Source organism: Sinocyclocheilus rhinocerous, unplaced genomic scaffold, assembly GCF_001515625.1.
Source record: "Sinocyclocheilus rhinocerous isolate Xijiao unplaced genomic scaffold, SAMN03320098_v1.1 scaffold892, whole genome shotgun sequence".
NCBI lineage: Eukaryota > Metazoa > Chordata > Actinopteri > Cypriniformes > Cyprinidae > Sinocyclocheilus > Sinocyclocheilus rhinocerous.
Window position 1 is genome coordinate 208,716 of NW_015642825.1, and position 23,527 is coordinate 232,242.

Sequence of the window (23,527 nt, forward strand, 5' to 3'; positions counted from 1 at the left end):
TCAGGTATTACACAGCACATATGTTCACATTCACAAGAGGAATAAATATGCACAGGTATGCTATTAAAATAATCTCTATATATTGACCTAGATCATTTAAATACTATGAATTTTGTTCTTATCTTAAGTTCTTATTTTAATATTCCCTGTGGCATTTATTTATTGATTGATTGATTGATTTTCACAATGACAACTTAATAGGGTAGTTCACATAAAAATGACAAATTCTGTCATCATTTGCTCACCCTCACGTCATTCCAAAACATATTCCAAATTCGTGAATCTTCCAAGCAACTCTTCATGCCTCTCAACTTCCTGCTAAAGTTGTCCCCGTTGCTGAAGAGCAAGTAATTGTCTGTCTAGCTGTTAAGACCTTGTAGATCGTAAAATAAATGTCTCTGAGTTTTTCTTGGCCTTCTGAGGGAGATTTGGGCAGTGAGGCATGGACAGCTTTATTGAGAAAGTTTTGTGACCACACAGTGGCAGAGTTGTGTGTGTGTGTGTGTGTGTGTGAGACAGAACGAGAGCTGTAGATGAAGAAAAACAGCCCTGTGGGGACCCTTTCCCCATCCATCCTCTGTGACTTTCAAACAGCCTTTTGTTCTAATTGCTCCCTCTCTCAGAAGTTTTAGAAAGGTGACTTAGAGACCCAAAGGACATTTAAACCTAAAGAGATGAAACTGTCCCCAGGGAAGTCACTTCCTCCCAAAGTGGGTTTGTTAGGTCAGGACAATCAACTACAGTGAGTACATACTGTAAACCCCTCTGGAAATGGACAGTAATAAAGGTCTTAGTACTAAAATTTAATTCAGTATTTTCAATAACTAAAATCTAATTCAAAATATTAACAAAAACTATAATAGTATCTCAATCATACTGAAGTGCAACAGTGTTATTTTCATATCATTGAGACGTTATTATATTTTTCTGTTAATATTTAGATTTTAATGATTGAAAAAATATTGAATTCGATTTTAGTTAAGTTTTTGATAATTTTGTTGTTGTTGTATTTTTCATTAATCTTTGTTGTTTTTAAATATGTTTATATAGTGCTTATTAAATTCAGTTAAATTAAATATTTTAGTACAATCGTATTAAACTAAATGAAAATGAGAAGTGTAGCCTGGGCAAACTAGCTGAAATAAAATAAGTTTAGTTTTTTTTTAATATTTAAATTTATTTCAGTTAACATTTATTTTATTTTTAAGTAACAGCATTTTTATGGATTTAGTTTGATTTACCTATAATAACCCTGTTTGCATTTTGGCTTAGAATTTTGGCATGTGCATAACTACATATTTTGAAAATATTCTGAACAACTAGTCGATTAAAACAAAAAATAAATAAATACAATTCTAGATGAACGAGTCAGTGTCATTGTTGTTGGGCAAATAGTAAATCATCACCATATTATATATGGCCAAAGAGATTTCTTGGTTGCATGCTATTTCACAAATCCCACAGCCATTTTTATGTCAATTTATCTTTATCTTTATATATACATATATATATATATATATATATATATATATATATATACACACACACGCACACACATGCATATAAAGTTAAAACTTTAAACTATTAAGTCATGAGTTTGTTCAGGTGGTTTTACTCTTTTTACTCTTCGATTGTGCTCCGTCATCAGTTTCATCCTGGCAAGACAAATGGCCTCTTCAGGCTTGGCAGAGGCGGCGAATGGTCCAGCAATCCAAAAAAAAGCAAAAGATTTAGCAATCTTTGCATTTTTTGCTTGCCAATGAAAGTGCTTTTAATGAGTTCCAGTTCCTGACCAAACAAAGCTCATATCCTCAGCTTGTATACAAGACTTGCTTCTTTTCGTCAGAAAGTGAATTATGGGCTTACATTATCCATAGCAAACTTAAACACTTACACAGCGTGATGCTTTGATGGCAGCGTGTTTACACTGGATAAGGCTTTTGTAATGTTCCTCTAGACTGATCTGAGTGTGTGAGCGCTGCGGACTGGAAATGGAGCCGAGAGAACAGTTGCGGGATTTTTTTGTTTGTTTTTGCCTTGAGCAAAAGCAGTGTTTCTGAAAGTCTCACAGTGTTCTCTCACTCTGTTGCCGCACCATCACCAGCATTATATGCATGTTAATGGGCCAGAATACAATTCCATGTCAGCGTAATTTCACCATGTATTAAAACGTGTTAATGGACTGTTAGCCGTCAGAATGAAAGAGAGATGGAATTGTGATGATTAAAACTGACGGTTACACTTTATTTCGATAGTCCACTTTAGACATTCTATTAACTATAAGTAACTTTGTAACTACATGTCAACTACATGTCAACTAATTCTCATTAATCTGCATCTACATGTCTACTAACTCTCAGAGTAGACTGTTAGGGTAGGTTTAGGGTTAGTAGAATAAGTTGACAAATAAAGTGTTAGAAGATATTAAGCAGACAGTCTACTAATACTCTACTAACTGCTAGTTGACATGTAGTTGCAAAGTTACTTACTGTTAATAGAATGTCTAAAGTGGACTATCGAAATAAAGTGTTACCAAACTGACTCATATAAATATATATAAATCAAAAGTTTGGGGTCAGTAGGATTTTTTAAATTAATTAATTTATTTATTTGTATTAATACTTACTCAGCATGGATGCATTCAATTGGTCAAAAGTGACAGTCTAGAGTCTAGACACTTAAAATGTTACAAAAGATTTTTATTTCAAGTAAATGTTGTTCTTTTATTATTCATCAAAGAATTCTGAAAAAAAATCTGTGCAGCTGTTTTAAGCATTACTAATAATTAAAAAAAAAAAAAAATTGAGTACCAAATTTTAAAATGAAATATTTCAAAATGTTTTTGTTTTTAATGTATTTTTGATCAAATAAATGCAGCTTTGGGTCGCATATAAGAAAGTTCTTTCAAAAACATAAAAAAGACTCCAAACTTTTGAACGGTATTTAGCTTTGGGGTAAAGTTTTTTTAACCAATAAGTGTGAAGTGATTGAGGAGCGGAAAATGGAAAATCCGGCGAGGATTTGGAACGGCGTGATTACAGACTGCTTTTGGCGGGGAGGGAAATTGCCTGTCGCTCCAATCCGCTCACACCACTGCCGCTGATACAGATGATTAAACAACTGCTTTCACTTGAAACCCTGGACCTCTGCAGTCTGTTTTGGATGACTGAGAGGAAGACATCTGAGAGATGAGCCGTGGACAATGTCCTCTGAGAAGCTGCAGAAGATCAACCACACACACTTCCTGAAGCATCAGAGCGTGATTTCTGCTATCTGCTGAATCCAAAACCAGGATGGTATTGGTGAAATATGACTTTGAATTCACTCTGATGTCATGTCAGAGTGATTGAGTTTCCGAATGTTAAAATCGACCCATGTCTTTGTCCATTTTAAGCAATGAAATGGCAGGCCTTCGACATTTAAAAGTACATCATTCTGGTTCCTGCTTCATTTTTCTGTTTGAAAAGTCACTTTATTATAGCCAGTGTTACCTGGTTCACTTTGTTTTTCAGTGTTTTGCAAAGAAGTATAGAGGTGAATAAATAGAAATTAATTATCAACAACAAAAGCCGCACATGGATCCATGTTGGCACTATGAGTGTTGCCATAGAGACTAATCATTTCAGAGTGCGAGTACGTGAACAGCTGAGAGCAGAATCAGAGTTGTTGACGTATAATCATGCTAATTCAGACATGACGTGATGCTATTTAAATGTTAAAAGATCCCGTAAACCCTTGAAGGGTCATTTATCTTCAAATAAGGAAACGAAGCATGAAGTCACGATGTCGGGAAGGTCATTTTTTGTTTTCTCTTCCAAATAAATTTGAGATGTTTTGACCAAAACCACCTTTGATATCCATCTGGAGAACCTGAAAACGAATTATCACTGCTGTTTTTTATTAACTCTGTATAATAATTCCCTGACCAACCACGAAACACAGTGACATTTTCTCAGTAGTCAGTGGAAATGATCTCCTCCGCGCAGGAAGCATATGTTCTCTCACACACACACACACACACTATAAGCCCAGCGGTGACACCTCAGTAAATGTAACCATGAATGTGCTTTTTGTGGTCAGTAAGAAATGAATACTTTTATTCAGCGAGAACAAGTTAATTAAAAGTGACAGTAAAGACTTATACATTGTTACAAAAGATTTCTCATTCAAATAAATGCTGGCATTGAACGTTCTATTCATCAAAGAATCCTGAAAAAAAATGTATCACAGTTTCCACAAAAATATGAAGCAGCACAACTGTTTTCAACATTGATAATAATCAGAAATGTTTCTTGAGCAGCAAATCAGCATAATAGAATGATTTCTGAAGATCATGTGACACTGAAGACTGGAGTAATGATGCTGAAAATACAGCTGCACATCACAGCAATAAATTACAATTTAAAATATATTCAAATGTTCTTTTAAATTATAAAAATGTTTTTAGCTCAGCCTTGGCGAACATAGGAGACTTCTTCCAAAGACGTCAGAATATTTCACTGTCCCCAAACTTTTGAACAGTAGTATACATCAGCAACTTCTTAGACCCTTAAAAAAATTTGGTTACACAAATGTGGACTAAATGGAATTATTGAGTAACAAATTCATCACTGAGATCTCAGGTCGCACAAATTCCAGACAGAGGCAAACACTTTTAAATACAAACACAGATTATGTTTTTCTCTCTCTTTCAGAGGGGCTCAGAAATATTGCCATGGACTCCAACTCTTTAGCCATGCCCATGTCGGACCCTAATGCTTGGGCGACTGCCATGAACAACCTCGGGATGGCCCCCATGAGCATGACTGGACAACCTATCATGTCAGGTAAGCTATCAACTCACCATACTTTACAATGGCATTTCTGTATATATATATATATATAGAAGTGTAGCCTAGCACTTCTAACTACTGATTTTGGATATCGTGAAAACATTTGCTAGTGGCATACTTTTTTTTCCTGGTAGACTTCCACTCTTTTACTGATATATATCTGTGGAAAAGTCTGTTCTTGTTAGTTTTAGATGGATGGAAATTTGGAACATTATCCCAGTCATTTTCTGCTAATGTATATATTATATTTTAGTATTATTTTTATACTATTGTAGTATTTTGAATTACCTTTTATTTTATTTTAATTTTAGGAATTTTTTCAAGTGCATTTGTCATTATTATTATTAGTATTATTGGCTTTAATTAATATTTCTACTTAGCTTTATTTTTTTATTTACAGTTTTTGTTAAACCTATTTCGTTTAGTTGCCAACTCAACATTTCTCATTTTCATTCCAAGTGTATTTTTTTCCCTTATATTTATATTTGATCTCATTTCTTTGTCAGTTAACAAAATAGTTTTTAATATTTTTAGTGTTTGTTAACAACACTGGCCTGTGCTGTCATGGAAACTGCAGTGTCATTATTTGTGTCAGCTAACACTTTGTTTCACACACTCTGTTATTTTGCTGTCAGATTTCAGATGTACTCACCCCATAATCATCTTATAAAGATAGAACTGTGGACTGTTTGTATTATGATCCGGTTCTGTCTAATGGCATTTTTTCCACTGCGTGGTACGACTCTGCTTGGCACGGCTCAGTACGGCACGACACGGTTCGGCTCGGCACGGTTTGCGTTTCCACTGCAGTTCAGTACCGCTTTAGAGTGGGCGGGATTATTCACATGTCGTTATAGTTGCGCCGCCTCTACTACCACGACTCCTAAAAAAACCTTTTTCATTCCGCGTCGCCCCATCAAGCTCTCGCTGGATCCGCTCCTCTGCTATCAACGAGAGGAACGTCTGTACTTCCGCAACAGACAACAAAACTTTTTGGTCCCTGTGCTGCAGTATTAGCCAGAGACTGAGGCTGATGCATCCTGTGGGCCAGAAGCAGAGCGCTCGACTGAGTCAGCAAGAGTGTGAAAGTACCAGTGTGAAAACTTCAAACACATTCCCACAGTGCCGTCAGAGTGGCCAATTAGTTTCAGGGCTTTTTCATCTCATTGGTTAGTCGGCAGCACAATGTGAAGGAATGGCTGTGACGCTGGGAGCAGAGGCTGCGTTATGCCAGCTGGATGAAGCCGCAGAACATCTCAGCTGGTGCGCATGAGTCACTTAAACCTACACATCCACAGCGCTCATTTCAGAATTCATTTCTTATTTGCACTGCATCGTTTATTAGCGAGCGCAAAAGGTGAGCGATCCAAAATGCCATTGAGCGTCGATTTAATTCCAAAGAGATTAGAATGAAATGCAACTGCAAGACGGATGGATTTTCATTATGCTGAAATGAAAACACTAGAGGGTCATCCGACAGGCAGCAAACATCTCATTTTAGTTCTTTCTCCAATATCATTCAAAATGATGGGCTGCATTTATCAGTAAACACACCGGGCGCAGTTTATACGGGTATGTGTCTTTTTTCTTCTCAGGTTTTAGAGTCGATTCTCTGTGGAGTTTCGTAAATCACCTCCTTCGTCTTATTTAAAGTCACATTTGCAGCAGCGCAGTCGCAGATAAATATGCGCGGGTGTAGCATGCTATAGGCGCATGTTTCAAATGAAGTGGGCCGTGGGGATGCTCTAGCCACCTACGCTATTTTCCTATCAAATTTCATTTCATTTCATTACGTGGCCGCCACACAAACGTCTCGAGCTCCCATTTTGCGAGATCACCGCCCGAGAGCAAATTATGGAGTTTGCCTAGCGGTTTATAGACTGGCATTCGGAGGAGATACATACTGATGGCAATTTTATGTCAGAAAGACTATGGAGCCTTGATCTGTGAGCCATGCAATGAGCTGGAATGAAACGGCTCTTAGTGCTGTTAATGTGTCCTGGCTCCCAGGAGCTCGCTCCCCCAGTACTGTGGGTCTTTTATTCTAATCAGTCCCGCCGCCGGGATTTCTGGGAGCCTTTTTGCCTCCTCTTGCTTCCTGCCAGGCAGAGACTCGAAGAATACAGATGAAGGCCTTGAATCAGGGTGTCACAGCGGGTCACTTCTGCCACATGCGTATAGATATTTCTCAACTTTCCTTGTCCCGATTTCTTTCCTTGATTGTCATAGGCTGCTTTGCAGGAGGCAATATAAAGTACACAGCCTTTGATCTGAGCTTTCTGTTGACCCGTCCTTTCCACCGTGCTGCGGGGAGAACTGGGCTTGCACAATGTTGTTATGACCCGCTCTGTTTAGTCTGCATTGGCTCAGGCTGTGTTTTGATTGGAGGCGGAGGGAAGAGGCAGTATTGTCTGCCTCGAGTCTTACCTCATTAATCACACAGAGGGAGCAGCTGTTGCCTCCAACATCCTAACAATCTCCCAAACTAAAACTTGCCACAAACTCCATTCTGTTCCTGTACTGTGCCGCCTCAGCAAGTTGTGTGGAGTTATACGTTTATGAATATGACACTGAGTAGTCCATTCAGCCAACCGTCTAATCAATCCCGCCTCCATTACGCACAGCTGATGCCATGATCAACAGAGAGATGAAGTGCGTTTCTTTTCTAATTCAGAGCGCATATGAAAGTATACCTTTCATTGAAGGTATAGAGTTTTTTTTTTTTTTCAGTAAATTCAAAATTCTTTTTTTTTTAAATATAATTTCAACCAAACAGGTGCAATTATAGCAAGAAAGTATACCTTTCATTGAAGGTATCGAGTTTTTTTGTTTTTTCAGTAAATTCTAAATTCTTTTTTTTTTTATATAATTTCAACCAAACTGCAAATTATGCCAGTTAACATCTGTTTTTCAATATTTTTTAAATAGTAAACATGACACAACAGTAAATAGTAAATATGACTCTAGTCAGCAATATTTACCTAAAAAAAAAAATCATAAAATATTCTATTAGAAAACAAATGCCACACACATTTTTCTGTGAACATTTGTGATGATGTAAATCTCAGTCTCAGTTATTTTCGCAAAAGTATTAGGTGTGTGCATTATTTATTTTCTATGAAATCATAACTGTTATTTTAACAATGTGCGATGATTGAGTATCTAACTCACTTTGCAAACATTAAGAAAGTAGCCCCAAACAAAGCCAGAGCAGAACTGTTGCGTGTCAAAGCTCTGTTTTGAATCAGTGTTTTTGAATAAATAATTTGAGTGAATTATTAATAACCCATTCATAAAGATGCTTGCTTCCTTTCTGAATGAATCAAATGTTTTCAAAAAAAGAAAGAAAAGTTTGAGTGAACGAGCAATATTTACCTAAAAAAAAAATTCATAAAATATTCTATTAGAAAACAAATGCCACACACATTTTTCTGTGAACATTTGTGATGATGTAAATGAATTGTTCAGTCTCAGTTATTTTCGCAAAAGTATTAGGTGTGTGCATTATTTATTTTCTATGAAATCATAACTGTTATTTTAACAATGTGCGATTATTGAGTATCTAACTCACTTTGCAAACATTAAGAAAGTAGCCCCAAACAAAGCCAGAGCAGAACTGTTGCGTGTCAAAGCTCTGTTTTGAATCAGTGTTTTTGAATAAATAATTTGAGTGAATTATTAATAACCCATTCATAAAGATGCTTGCTTCCTTTCTGAATGAATCAAATGTTTTCAAAAAAAGAAAGAAAAGTTTGAGTGAACGACTCAATGACTCACTCATTACGCCTGGCAGTTTTAATTTCAAATTTAAAAATCTCATTTTATTTTTTAACATAATTTCCATTTCATTATTCAAAATTTTATTTTTAATAAATGCATTTATGCCAACTCTGATCTGCATAAAACAGTTATAAATCTAAATGCCACTTTAGATGCCTCTCCTGTGCCACTTTTGCAGTGCAAAAATGGCTTTTGTTTCATTTGACTGATAACAACCCTATAATGTCCTATAATGTGTGAACTAACCAACCACAGAGAATATGAAGAGCTTTGTGATTCCACAACAGACCTAAACTAGCTGAAGTACAAAAAAACATTGAGATATCATTTTTTTTGTCAGTATCACACACCCCTAGTGAATATTCAGTATATTACTCAGCCCTTGTAACTACAGTGTACTGTGTGTTTTTACTTGGCTTCGGTCTGGCTTGCACTTCACTGTGATTAATTATTCAGAATCTCTGACCTGCTGTTCTCGAGCGGAGGAATCGCAGCTTCAGTCCTCTCATGCCGCAGACAGCACCATTTTGAGCTGTACGGTTTTGGATTGCGGCATTGGGGATGTTGGTATTCCGAGATGGCTGGGTTCTCATGAGCCGTAAGAAGGGGTTTCGTAAATCCTATCGATGTCGTCAGATTGTGCTCCAGTAGATTTAAGAACAACCTGAAACCTCCCCACTTCTGTTGACTCTCCATTCACAGGAATATAGTATGCACACCCTCACTTCTAAGCTCACTTCCCTAGTATAAAAGAGACTCCTGTGTCTTTGTAAATATTTTCCTCCACATCCACTGAGTTTATTATTTAGCAGTTTCCCCTCTTTCTACCCTCCAGAGCAGGTTTCTCAGCTTCTGCTGTTGAGCAGATCTCACCTCATGGGGACCTGTGGGCTGAGTAAAGTGTAGCGGCTCTTGACTCTTCATTCATCTGTATAAATAAGACTTCTGCTATGAATGCATCAAAGAGATATGTGTTATTGCTCTTTTTGGGGGGGGGGTCCATAGGCCTTAACCGCAGCATATTTTTATGCCGCTCTATATTTCCACTCTCCTTAGGCAGGGAATGTGGGTCTGCTGTGTGATACATTATACTCGCGCAGCTCCGCGGGATTCATGGAGAGCTCATATTATGATCAATATCATCAGGAAAGACAGCTAATTGGAACAGACTCCAGCTGAGCTCTGCCTCTTTTATGGTTGTGATTTAAAGCCACATTTACATTTTTCCTCCACATGGCAAATTATAATAGATTATCCACCTGTTTCCGGGGGGTACTACTGTAAAAAAGAACATGGGTACAATTTCCGATGAGGCGGCGGAAGTAGTATACCAATGATATTTTTTCGGCCACCGAAAATGGCATTTTCGGTTTTCGGCTGAAAATATATAGTGCTGCACCGCCAGCAGTGTTCAGCGCGCAGGTTTCACTCTCCCTCTAGCCGCTGTCACTGTGACGTTCCGCTCATGTACCGCTCATGCTCACTAAAAAAGCAAAGTCCGCTCAATGCGCCAGCAGGAAATTTCTATTTAGTAAACTTGTTCCTGTTTGCAATAGCGCTACTGTGCTGTAACATGGTGTAGTACAGCTGTACTGGGCAACGCTGGTAAAATGACGCTCCCCTCTCATTCACTGATCTGCTCCCCGCTATGCTCTGATAATACTGAATAAAAATAATATATTGGTATTTCATATTAATATATTTTCTGTCCAATGTTATTTGTCACTTTCATTAAAAGTCTTGCAAAATTACTTTATATTATTTAATAAAATAATAAATAATTATTACAAAGCATATTCCGTTTCGGATTTCATCCAAGTGCATCCAGAATTTTCGGTTTCGGCCCAGAATTTCCATTTCGGTGCATCCCTAGTACTTTGTGTGCTAATTTTATCATCCAACAATCTTAGACTAAAGATTTTAAGTGAAGGCTACTGTGAAGCAACATATGCAGAACATGAATGACACACAGTAAACATTTCAGTTTAGTACATTTATTAGTTAATTAATAATATCACAATACAATAAACAATTTCCGTGCCCTTAATAGGCTGTTTGCAATCACGTGATTCTGATGACGAGCGAAATTCAGATGGAGGGCAGGAAGTGAAAAGCAGAATGGATGAGATGAAGGAAAGTCCGTACTGTACTGGTTTAGACATCATTACAAGAGAAAGGTAAAAACACAAAATCACGACTTATGTTGGATGCGATCCTAATGTTATGAAGAGGAGCGATTTTTCAACTAAATTGAAATACTTGCCTGCCATCGAGGTGGTGGATATAGGCTAAGCAACTAACCCTGATTGCAAACAAGCTATTTCGAAAGTAAATCCCACATTTATATGAAGGATGTGGGATATATGTCACTCCTGAAACTTTGCTACAGGGTATGTGGCCGCTGGTCCAAAACAAGACTTTTATTCAAATTCTGATTCTGATTCAAATTGATTATAGCCTTGAAAGCGAGCAAATAGCGCTTCCATATAATCACTAAAAAGCTGTCACTGTCAGTCTCACAATGTTCCGTTATAATCAATGAAGCTTTCTGAACTGCACATATAATATCTTATTTACATCTTGACTATGTGTGGCATTTAGCATTGAGTGAATTCTGACTGTCTCATGCTGAATGCGTGAGAGTTGGCAGCCCTGTACCTATTTATATATTTTATAAACAACAATGACATCATGTGCAAACAGCCTATTGTCCTTACTTTACTGACCTTCCACAAAAGTGCTACTGCATGACTACAAGAGCGTCCTGGCCCTGCAATACATGAACATCCCGCTGTCTGTACTTCACCTGTCACTGATGCTAGCACCCAAGCCTTATGATGTGAGAGGTGTAGGCTCTGGCTCGGCTCAGTGTCCGCTTTTAGATACATAAGGTCGTTTCCAATATTTTTAAAAAACACCCGACCGACTTTATCACTGTTTAGATACTGATACGCCTCTGAACTTTTCAAATTGTTCATCACCTTACCATCACAGGCTAAGTTACTGAATCTACAAATGCTACGGTACGTGATACGAGGCCATCCTCCCAACCATCTACCGCGGAGGCCGGAGGGTAAAGGTACTGTTATTTCACCCTTTTTAAGTTAGTTGAAGTTGTGTTCCCACATCATTAGTAAGTTTGGATTGCTAAATCTTGAATGACTGACTGTCAACTGTTGAATGAATGAGTGTCACGTCCCGCTTGTTTACTTCGAACCGAAAGATGCTCCCACTTTTGACGCAAGCCCTCATTGGGGCATAGGAAACTTGTGGATAATAGTTTTTTTTTTTTTTTATATATATTGTGTTGCAAAGCCCATATTGAGAATCAACTGCTTGCTTCTTGTGAACTAAATGTTATTTGCAACATGCTTCAGCTGTATGAATTTTAGGCCTGGAAACCGTGCTTTAGACATTGCTCACTGATCTTGACCTGTCAATTTATGAACTTTTTTGATATGCCACCTACAGCTCCTGTTTCAAATGTATCAGTCAATAACCAGCAGCCTGCAGTAGTCATGAGGGAATCAATGTCCTTTGCTGCTGATATGAGAAGAGTATTTTTCAATGTCTGAACAGATGGCATCTGAAATGATTTACTTTCAGAGTATTTAGATTTGGCAGATATCTGTAATTCAGTCTCTAATGTAGTGATAACCAGAAGTACTTGATATAGCAGAGCATTTACAGTCAATCCTGGAACCCTTTATCCATATTTAGCTTTTGTCTTGCAGCTCATTCTCACTCCTTCTGATACTAATACAGCTCTTTCCAGAGTTTTAATGTAACATTTTATTAGGCATTCAGTTTAACACAGTTCTTGACACTGGGCATTGTTTGACTCTATTTACCAAATCTCACTGTTATACTAGTGAACTTCTGGTACAAATATAGTGAATGCATTGTGTTTGTACGTGTGGAGCTGCTATATTCACATCTGGTGTTGTTTGGAAACAGCTGTCTGGCTGTTAAATCCCTTCCCAATCTCAGTGAAATGAGGAAAATGATGGTTATACAGGCCAAAATCTCATCTGTCAGTGCAGATCTTTGCACAGCTCAGGCTCTGTACTCTGGTTTAGCGGGGTAAAGTGATTTCCAGCCCCCAGAATTCCTGCCAGTGTCAGGGGTGAATTGCAGTGTGAAACTGCAGATCTTCAGTTGCAGATTCCCCGCAAAGACACGCTGACTTATTCCGCTGGGAGATGGTTTGCATGCCTCATTTGAGAATAGCCAACATGCCTCACGGGGTCTAACTGTGTCATTCTTCAGCGGTGCTGCTGAGGGGGGCGTTTGCGGAGGAAAGCGGAGAGTGCCAGCAGCTCTCCGCTGCTAAATGCCAGGCTGATTTTTTGGACTCTCTTGCTCTTTTGATTGATGGCTGCATTTTAATGCAGCTGCCCAAAGCGAATCTAGGTTTTAGAAGTATTGCATATTATTAGTGGAATATCCAACACTCATTCCATACAGCATCAATATTTAAAGTGTTCAAAGTTATCCCACAATAAATAATTGAAAAGCTGTTCTTGCGTTTTGCCATAAATTTTATTGGTTGTTTCTCTTGCATAATTTGAGAAGATGTCACTGTTAGATATTTGGCAGAATTTCACAACACTAAATACTACAACACAAGTTGTTCCAAACCTGTATGACTTACTTTCATCTGTGGAACACAAAAGAACATATGAAGAGTTTGGTTCCAAAACGCTATAAATCCATTTAGAGTTTTCTTTACCAAGAAAGTGGCTAGATGAAAACCACTATTTTCTGTTTCAAACTTTCACATAGCATCTTTAGGTTATAATAACATTAAAAATTCAAATCCAGGTTTTGATTTCCAAAGATTTATTATAAAACATGACAATCACATGCGATTTATCGTGCAGCCCTAAGTTTTTTTGTTGATCACAAAGTACAAAATAGATGAGGAAAACTAGGATGCCGGGTGTAGGCTATTCAAAGCATTACTGTCTAGAGTGCGTGGAATGGTGCGCTGTGATTGGTTGAGCGGATATATCGCAGTCTGCAGAGAAGGGAGACTGGCGTTTGTCGCGGTTTGGAAAGAAAGGGAGAAAACATGACAGTATAACTCGGCAGATATTGCATTTTGCGTAAAATTAAAAATGGACTTTTCAATACCGACAAGATACAATACTGATTTTGGCGGAAACTCAATTTTTTTAAAAATGGTGTTTATCGCGTTTTGGAACCAAACTCTTCATATACACATGCACAGCATTGTTATTGTGGGCACTTCAAAATGCTGTGAATAATTCTAGGTATTTTATTATCTGAATTTTTTTGATTTTTGTAATGCACCATAGCTTCTTTTCCGTCAAGTGGTTCAAATTTATAACATTCCACTGTGTAACGGACTGAGAAAGCAAATTGACTCTCTGACAGTAGGTGGCGCTTATAGAAAAGCAAAAACAGCCTGGTTACCCCGGTACACAAAATGCTATGCAGATTTGTGTTTCTAACACCCACAAGTTTTCAAATAGCCATTCAGATTTTTTTATTCTCCTATTTCTTTATCAAACAACACCAAATACTTAAATAATGATTATTATTTTTAGACATTTCACATTTTTAATGCATTTTTACATTTGAATCTGGATTAAAACATGCCTTTTCAGAAAATATGTCTAGATATTGGTTGAAAATGTTCTGATTATTTATTATAATTCTTCCTATTTGTGCTCAGTGTTCCTTAGTTCCACGTGTATGTATATAGCTTTGTTTGCATGCTTTGTTTTGTTTAATAAATGTACACCTTTGCACTTAGATCCTGCTCCTTGTTGTTTATGAGTTTGTCACGCGTTACAACCATGATAAAAGATTCAGCAATTGATCCTTCGCAAAGACCCGCCCCCCTTAGTTACTGTTGCTATGTTTGACAAGCCATGGCGCTCTCTCGCCACACATCATGTTCTCACGCAATGACAAATACATTGTGGAGCAAAGAGGACACTGACAGCGAGCTGACAGACAGGACAGAGCAGGTTACTTCTGGTATGAAACAAAGTCTCAGCTTTCAAATATTTTTATCTTTTTAAGAAATTCAAACAATAAATACAATTTTGTGGCTCTTTAATGTGTGGTGACAGATCGCTGTAGCGTCTCAGTTCAAGTGGCACACAAACCTCTTTGTCTTTACTAGTTATAGCACTAAATAAACATGAATGAACATCAGAAGGTATCTTGTTTCAACGCGGAAAGACGTCAATACACGCCATTTTCAAGTTCAAGTCCACCGATGTTAATCTACTCTCCTGTCTGGTTTGTTTGTCGGACAAAATGGCAGATTCTGTGTTATGATTGGTCAGATCGCCTGTCAATCAAACTCCTGGCGAAGGGTCAGTTATTGTGATATGAAAATTTGATATCACATGACTAGATGTGTGACAGCCAATCAGAACATCGTTTCTTCATATGTGAAAGCAGGGAGAGGTGGTCATATGTTAATGTGTTCTTGGTTGTGACGATTTCTGAATGAAACATGTTTGCAGCCTGGTTTTAATAAGCGATATGGGTGGACAGAGGAGGACTAGTGTTGTGAATGAGAGTGTGTTGACACAGTACACCAAACTCTTTTATTTCCCATGATTAGTCCCCCTTTAGTCGAGCTTATCTATTTAAAGGGTACGGTATATCTTCTCATTTAAGAAACTGCTCAGAGTCTCTAAAGTTGTTAGTTTTCTTCTGGAGTAGTTGTTAACAGAGCTGAGACAAGAAAACATGGGTGTACTTTCCACATCTGTTATTCCTCAGGCTTGAGAAAATCCTTCCTGGGCTTTGCTCTGAGAACAAATGTAAATAATCTCTGTTAAGCTTTACTGCCCTAGGATATTCCCCTGCCTTTCCTCAATCTACACGATCCTGAGGATCCGGCGGTGGGAAACTGTGTGTATTTGATCAAACTACTTTTGATTAAACTAGGTCAGGTTCTAAACAAATGTATTGTTTTCTTTATCTAGAGAGGCCGTTTGTTTGTGAGGATCATCTGTCTTATAGGTGCCATGAATAAATATCTTTTCCAGCTCTAATTTTTTAACAGGCTGCTTCTCCTGGAGAACAGGCCTGTAATTTCTCAGCCTGCTTAATGTGCTGTGTGCCAGCCGAGAGCAGGTTCCATAATTCATCAGTCCAGCGCCTATTACCTCAGTGCCAGAGCACAAGCAGACCCACACCTGCTGCCATGAGGCACATTAAAGGCCTCAACAGAGGGCCACGTCCATCCCGCCTAACACAGAAGCATCACACATTACTCTTAAACAGCTAAGAGAGATGGGCTAGTGGCCTGATTCAAGGCTCTCACACTACAGACTTAAAGGAACACTCCACTATTTTTGAAAATAGACTCATTTTCCAACTCCCCTAGAGTTAAACAGTTGAGTTGAAGATTTTTAATGTCAAAAACATTCTATTAAAACAGTTTATTGTTCATTGACTACTATTAGTGTGCCATTCATGGGTGTATCTCCCCCTAAAGTGTAGACATTTAGCGTGTTCCGCTCAGATCTGTCCATACTTTACTTTTAACGTTGTGTACAGGGAAGATGGTGCCACAAACCTCTGAAACTGAATTTGTGGAAAGGCTGTATGATGTCAGATTGGCCTTGATGTGTTTCAGAAATCCAACCCCGAACTCTATAGCTTCCTGTACTTACTTTTGGTCGAAGGCAGATTTCCACTGCATGTGGCATCTGGCAGTGCGGCCAAGCAGCGTTATTTTTGTCTCTTCCATAGAGGACACATTGCTGCAACAGTCCTGATCTTCACCTTGACATGATCTTCTGCTGCACTCATGGATCTGTACTCTTTTTCGAGAGCGGGGGCTGCTTCCTTCCTGACTTTTCATGTAGGGCAGAGTCTCTTTTGGATGGGCATTTTGACACAGGCTGAGGCAAGACTTACTAGAGGATGTCCTGTCCTAGATAGATTGCCAGCGGTTTGAAATGTTCTGTATTCGTAGATGGTATTTCAGACTGTGGAATGATTGACTACAAAAGCCTTTGAAATGGCTGCCTGGACTAGTGAGCTTTTTTGATGTCTCCACACAACTCGAGTTTCTTTCTAATAGTGCTCTAATCTGGTTTGGCGCACCTGATTCTAATTTTAGATTTTGCAGAGATAAAAGTAGCGGTTTAGATTTTCCACATGTTGACGTCATATCTCCTTTGATTTGGGTTCAGATGAGGGAGTTGGGTTTTTTATACACTTCTCTCTTCATTTGTTAACATGATGATCCGGTTTCCTTTTGTCTAACCCTTTTATAGTGTATAAATGCTGTTTCTCACTACTCCTTCTCACATCCTTCTCTTTCTTTCCATATTTTTGTCTGGTTAGCATGGCCCATTAGCCCCTGATTATAGATGTCATAAAACATCTTTCTTCAGTGATGATTCAAATATATATATACGCTACCATTCAGAAATTTGGAGTGTGTATGATTTTTGAATGTTTTTGAAAGGGTCCCCTATGCTCTACAAGGCTGCATTTATTTGATCAAAAATACAGTAAAATATTGAATTATTGAGCTCTACAAGGCTGCATTTATTTGATCAAAAATAAGGTAAAATATTGAATTATTGAGCTCTACAAGGCTGCATTTATTTGATCAAAAATACAGTAAAATATTGAATTATTTGTACAATTTAAAATAACTGTTTTTTATTTTTATATATTTTAAAATAGAATTTATTTCTGTGATCAAGTCTGTATTTTCAGCATCATTACTCCAGTCTTCAGTGTCACATGATCTTCAGAAATCATTCTAATATGCTGATTTGCTGCTTAAGAAACATTTCTGATTATTATCAGTGTTGTGCTGCATACATTTTTTTAGGATTCTCTGATGAATATAGTCACTTTCGATCAGTTTAATGCATCCTTGCTGAATTTAAAGTATTAATTTCTTAAAAACAAATCTTAAAGACCCCATATACTGTATATAATGTTATATAAGAGCACTATTATTTAGAGCTATTTTAAAGAAGTTGTTTGTAATTTGACTTGAAAATAACTCTTAATGTTTAATTAAAAATACAAGTATAACAATACTTATTGCTTTTGAAAAAGTATTTTAAAATATGCGCCAGCAGAACAAACCCTTATTATTGAGCCTGTTTGAGAACCTGATGATTTACTTATTATTCCTTAGATTATAATGTTTTCCTCCGCACAGTAGAAATAAAGGAATCATAGGCTGAAAATGATGCAAGTCTTTCTCAGCAGTGCGTTCAAAACCTTGAGCTGTACCTCTTCTGTATCCTCATTTTATCTCCATTGCTTGGTCACAGTGGACATGCAGCTTCACAAGGATTTGCCTCTGGTTGTTTTCTATGTGGGATCGAAAGGTGCAACTTTGAAAGTTTTTCACAGTCTGCTGTGTTCCTTTGGCTGTGATTAATATTTCCCTTTCAAAACCATATCCTTTGAAAAATCATTTTTTTACCCTTCAGATTTTAATACCATATGATTATAAGGGGTTTTCCTGTTCATCCACACGCATGAACTTTGTTGATTATACTGTATAACTGCAATTAATGCATTTGATTGTTAATTATGTTTACATAAAATGATCGATGTGATTGATCATCCAAGCATCCTGAGTCTTTTAAATTCAGCACAGAATCCTCTACGTTTAATTGCTGTAAGTAAAATTAACTCAGTATAATTAAGACCTTACTTATTTAGAGCTAGTTAAAATATTCAGACTAAGTAGACCACTACTGAGGCGTGAATGTGTTTCTAATGAGAATATTTGTTTCCTGCTTTTTCACAGATATTGTTTTCCTTTCATCAGACTCTCTTAATGATTTAACACATATCTTGTAATATCTGAAATCAAACAAGGCCTGTTTTTCGTAATATATGAGAACAACAGTTGAAATAAAAATGAAGTTGACTTTCTTGTTCCTAATAGATTATTTAAAGGAATAGTTCACGCAAAAATAAAATTAGTTGAAAGTTTACTCTCCCTCAGGCCATCCAAGATGTAGATGAGTTTGTTTCTTCATCAGATTTGGAGAAATGTAGCATTGCATCACTTGCTCATCAGTGGATGCTCTGCAGTGAATGGGTGCCATCAGAATGAGAGTCCAAACAGCTGATAAAAACATCACAATAATCCACAAGTAATCCACACCACTGCAGTCCATCAGTTAACATGTGTGTTTGTAATAAAGAAATGAATCATTAGAATGTTTTTAACTTCAAACCGTTGTTTCTGAGTGGATTTTGATGTGAGAGGACAGCAGTGGATGGACTTTTTCACTGGAGGAATTGTTATTATGGATTATGGACTGGTATTTTAGCCAGAAGTGATGGAATAAAGTACTGATGAAGTTCTGATAAAGTTCTGACAGCAACTGATGGATTTGTTTCTCACAAACACTCAGCTTTTCGATCGACAAGCCGTTAAATGATTGACTGGACTGGAGTTAAGTGCTTGTGGATTATTGTGATGTTTTTATCAGCTGTTTGGACTCGGCACCCGTTCACTGCAGAGCATCCATTGCTGAGCAAGTGATGCAATGCTATATTTCTCCAAATCTATTACGATTAAGGTGTTTACATGACATAGTTTTCAACGAAAAATCTAACTTTTTAATGTTTTTTGACCGTTCATTTACACAACAATGGCATTATGAGGGCTTGAAAATGCAAATTTTAGAAAACAAGTTTCAGAATGCAAATTTTTGAAAACAATACAGTTAAGTCTCTGTATAAACTACAAAAACGCAAATTAGTGAAAACGGTGACATTATGCACACGCCTATTACATCAGATTAGATTAGATTAGATTAGATTCAACTTTATTGTCACTGTGCAGAGTACAAGTACAGAGCCAATGAAATGCAGTTAGCATCTAACCAGAAGTGCAAAAATCAGCTTGGATGGGATCACAGTATTGAAGGCGGAACTAAAAATCAATGAATAGCATCCTGACATATGTGTTGGTTCTGTCCAGGTGCGTCAAGGCAGAGTGGAGAGCTGAGGCGATGGCATCCTCAGTTGACCTGTTGGATTTGTAGGCGAACTGGTATGGGTCCAGTGTTGGGGGCAAGCATGTTTTCAGGTGGGAGAGGACCAGCCTCTCAAAACACTTTGCAATAATGGGAGTAAGAGCAACTGGGCCGAAGTCATTAGGGGCCACTGCACCAGCATGTTTTGGTGCGGGCACAATGGTGGTTGTTTAAAGCAGTTGGGAACAATGGCTTGGGCCAAAGAGAGGTTGAAAATGTTGGTGAAGACCTCAGTCAGCTGTTCTGCACAGGCCCTAAGCACTCGGCCAGGGATGCCATCAGGGCCGGCAGCTTTATGTGCATTCACCTTACGCAAGGTGGAGCACACGTCACTGGTGGAAAGTGTGAGCGGCAGGTCGTCAGGTGTGAGCACAGCTTTGATGGGTGGTTCTGTGTTTCCACGATCAAAGCGAGCATAAAAGTTGTTCAGTTCATCAGGGAAGGTGGCATTGACATGTTCAGTCTATAGGAATGCGTATGTGTGCAGACGTGTTTCTTTAAAGTGACATCTAAAAACTCCTCTACATCTTGGATGGCCTGAGAGTGAGTACATTTTCAGCAAATTTTCATTTTGGGTGAACTATTCTTTAAGACTTCCATTCTAGAGATCTCTTGCCACTAAAATGTCAATAGCCTTGCTCACAGTCGAGTGGCAAGCTGGCAAGATCAATGAAGACCAATGGAGAGATCATGAGTAGGCTTGGAAATTCCTGCCTCAAAACCAAACATTTGCATGAAAGCTTCATCACGGAAAACCACTCTTGCTTACTCGGGTTTCTGTTGTTCTTCATGACACGTACTTCATGTACGTGTCACAACAAGAGTCCCTTTATTGTTTTTGACTGTTATGTAACATCTTTGAGAAACTATGGCAAAGCAAGCAGAATTCCTCAAATTCTCTGTACTGTAACTGCTCTCTAGGCCATGAGCAGTAACATGAGCGCAGTCTCATCACGCTGTCTGGAGGCACTGTAAGTCTTAGCGTGTTCCCTGTGGGCATAGAGCTTATGTTGTTAGAGATCACAATTGATGGTGATCCAAAGGGAATGTGGAGTGAGCAACAGCTGGAGGATCTCCTCAGCCATACAAGGCTGTGAAGTGCTCTCAGCGAGAATTGCTCTTAGCTGATGCTCACTAGTAGATTTACAAGAGTCATTTGCCTTGTAAACATGCATGATTGAGATGACTGTGACATGGCAAACTGTGTATCTTCTAGATGGCCAAGACTGATCCAACAGTTTCCTGGGGCCCGTTCTTCGTACGTCGCTTATTACATCCGAGATGAAATGTCACATCCAAGATGATCCCTTATGACTGGTTTTGTGGTCCAGGGTCACATATATAATTTAATTTGCTTTGGAAGGCTACAGTTTTGCATTGTGGCAGCTGAAAAATTGGCCATGCAGGAAAAGCCCTAATTATGTGGTTCTGATTTAGACCTGAAGTCCAGGAATACACAGCAGAAGCCGTGGCATCCATACCACTGAGGACCATCTTATCTTCTGCCTCCATTAGTGGCTGAGAGACAGAAATATCAATACTAACAGAGTCATTAAGGCAGGCGATGTGGCGGTCAGCTCCTCTGTCTACATGCTGCACCTCCTGTCCTGCTTCTGTTAATGCTTCCCCTAGAGAGGCCCTGCTCCGGCCCTGCCACCCTCACAGCTCAGACACATCTGCCAGTTCAGAGTTTATCCTCACGCTCCAGCCCCACCATCCTGTGAGACAGCTTCATGTCCAACAGCTCTTACAGACCATCATGAAAGCGTGAAATGAAAAGCATATGAAAGCATGTTATAGATGAGATCAGTGGATTCTGGGCTTAGGTTTCTAGATTTCTCTGTCCTTTTATCGTGTTTCATAATACGGATGGTTTTTTCTCCTTGTTTTCTTTTCAGGCATGTTTTTTTTTAAATCATGTTAAAAAACATGCTAGCAACATACTAACAGCAATGCTAATCAGAGTGTTTAAGCTGTCTGTCACTAGCAAAGCTTAATGACTATCCTAGAACAACATGTTAAATCATGCTAGCCACATACTAAAACATGTTAGCAATGTGCTATTCATGTTATCAACAACATACTAGCAACAGGCTAATCATGTCAGCAACATGCTAATCAGGTTAAAAACATGCTAGCAACATGTTAATCATGCTAGCAAAATGATGATCATGCTAGAAACATGCTAACAACACAGTAATCATGTTAGCAATATATAGTCATTCTAGAAACATGTTAACAACATGCTAATCATGCTAACAAAGAGCTGGCAACATGCTACTCATACTAGTAACATACTAATCATGCTAGAAACATGTTAACAACATGTTAATAGCATGCTAATATTCTAAAAACAAGCTTGCAACATGTTTACAACATACTAATCATGTTAGCAACATACAACATGCCAATCAAGATGATAATCTAAACTTTCAAACTTCAAGCTTTTTACAGTTGCTTCAAACTTTCAGGCTAGGCTTTCTCAAGCCAACTTCAAAGTTAGTTCACAAACTTTACTCATCTAGTGTAGTTTATATTATAATATTAAATATGTATTTTATTATTTGTATATGGAGATATTAGGCTTTGAATATGAACCCTGAAACGTGTTCTTGCATTATTTACTTACAGTATGGTGTGTTTATTTACAGTGTGATTTACATCTCATGGATCTTTACTCTCAGAACTTTTTTTGCTATTTTTTCCCCAATGCCAGAGGCAGAGCTTGTTTATCTTATGTGGCTGCAAATAAGGGAAATATTTGAAGTGTGTGAGTTGAGTGCTCTTAGTAAGGTTAGACAGACGCATAAACTCTCCACAGGTGCAGGAGAGACCGCAGAGAGCGAGGCCTTCGTCATTTCCATTTCAAAGAGCTCCACGCTGTCATGCAGCTGTAGTCTAAACCAATACCTGTAAATGAAAGCCAGTGTACACTTTTTTTGCCCACAGATGGACCGCTTGTGCATAGTAACAAGCCAAGGCAAACAGCTGGGGGAATGAGTCAGTAAAAACCTATTCATTCGGAAAGCCTTTTAAATATGTATTAGACTTATTTGTTTATTTATCTTCGAGGGAGAGTGTTTAGCTCTCATAGCTTTAATTCGTGCCACACCAGAATGGTACCAGCATGTAGACTAAAGTGGCTTTTATTCACTCAGTCCTTTGTGATGTCCTCTCTTCTCTTTACCTGCAGATTTTGACCCCAGCCTCGGCATGATGACTGGAATTGCTCCGATGAACCCCATGATGCCCGGCCTTGGGATTGTGCCCCCGCCGGTTTCGCAAGACATGCCCATTGTGAAGGAAATCATCCACTGCAAGAGCTGCACGCTTTTTCCGCCCAACCCCAGTGAGCGTCTCTCTTTCTCTCTCTCTCTCTCGGCTGCGTTCCAAAACCTAATGAGCTGACTCCACAGGCAGCATTTTAAGGCAACCTTAGATGCATTGTTTTAGCCAAATACAAAGGCAGAGTCGCATGACTCCTTCGCTGAGAAGACAATCTCAGAATATATTGCAACAAGCTCAGTTATATTGATTATGAAGAACTTTTATGCAATAATGCAATGCTGAAAATGATCATTACAGATTAGTAGAGTGTTAGGTTTAGGGTTAGTAGAATAAGTTGTCATGTACGTGCAAAGTTGATGGACCATTAAAATAGAGTGTTAGCAGATATTAAGCGGACAGTCTAATAATACTCTCCTGACTGCTAGTAGATTGTTATAGTTAGTACAATGTCTAAAGAGGACTATCAAAATAAAGTGTTACCGCATATGGCATAATAGGATGCTTTCTGTGTAACCTTGTAAAAAAGAAGTGTTCTTAATTGTATGGAATGTGCACTTGTAACACTTGTTGATGATACTTATAAAAAAGTCTTCTGTTATC

General features: G+C 38.2%; 1 protein-coding gene across 1 annotated transcript in view; it reads left to right on the plus strand.

Annotated features, from left to right (window-relative positions):
• enox2 (ecto-NOX disulfide-thiol exchanger 2) overlaps positions 1-23,527 on the plus strand; it is a 203,121-nt gene that overhangs the window by 106,511 nt on the left and 73,083 nt on the right. Inside the window, exons 3-4 of the mRNA XM_016573873.1 lie at positions 4,695-4,826; positions 22,833-22,988. Coding sequence (XP_016429359.1) covers positions 4,695-4,826; positions 22,833-22,988 — 288 coding nt within the window. The remainder of the gene's footprint in view (positions 1-4,694; positions 4,827-22,832; positions 22,989-23,527) is intronic.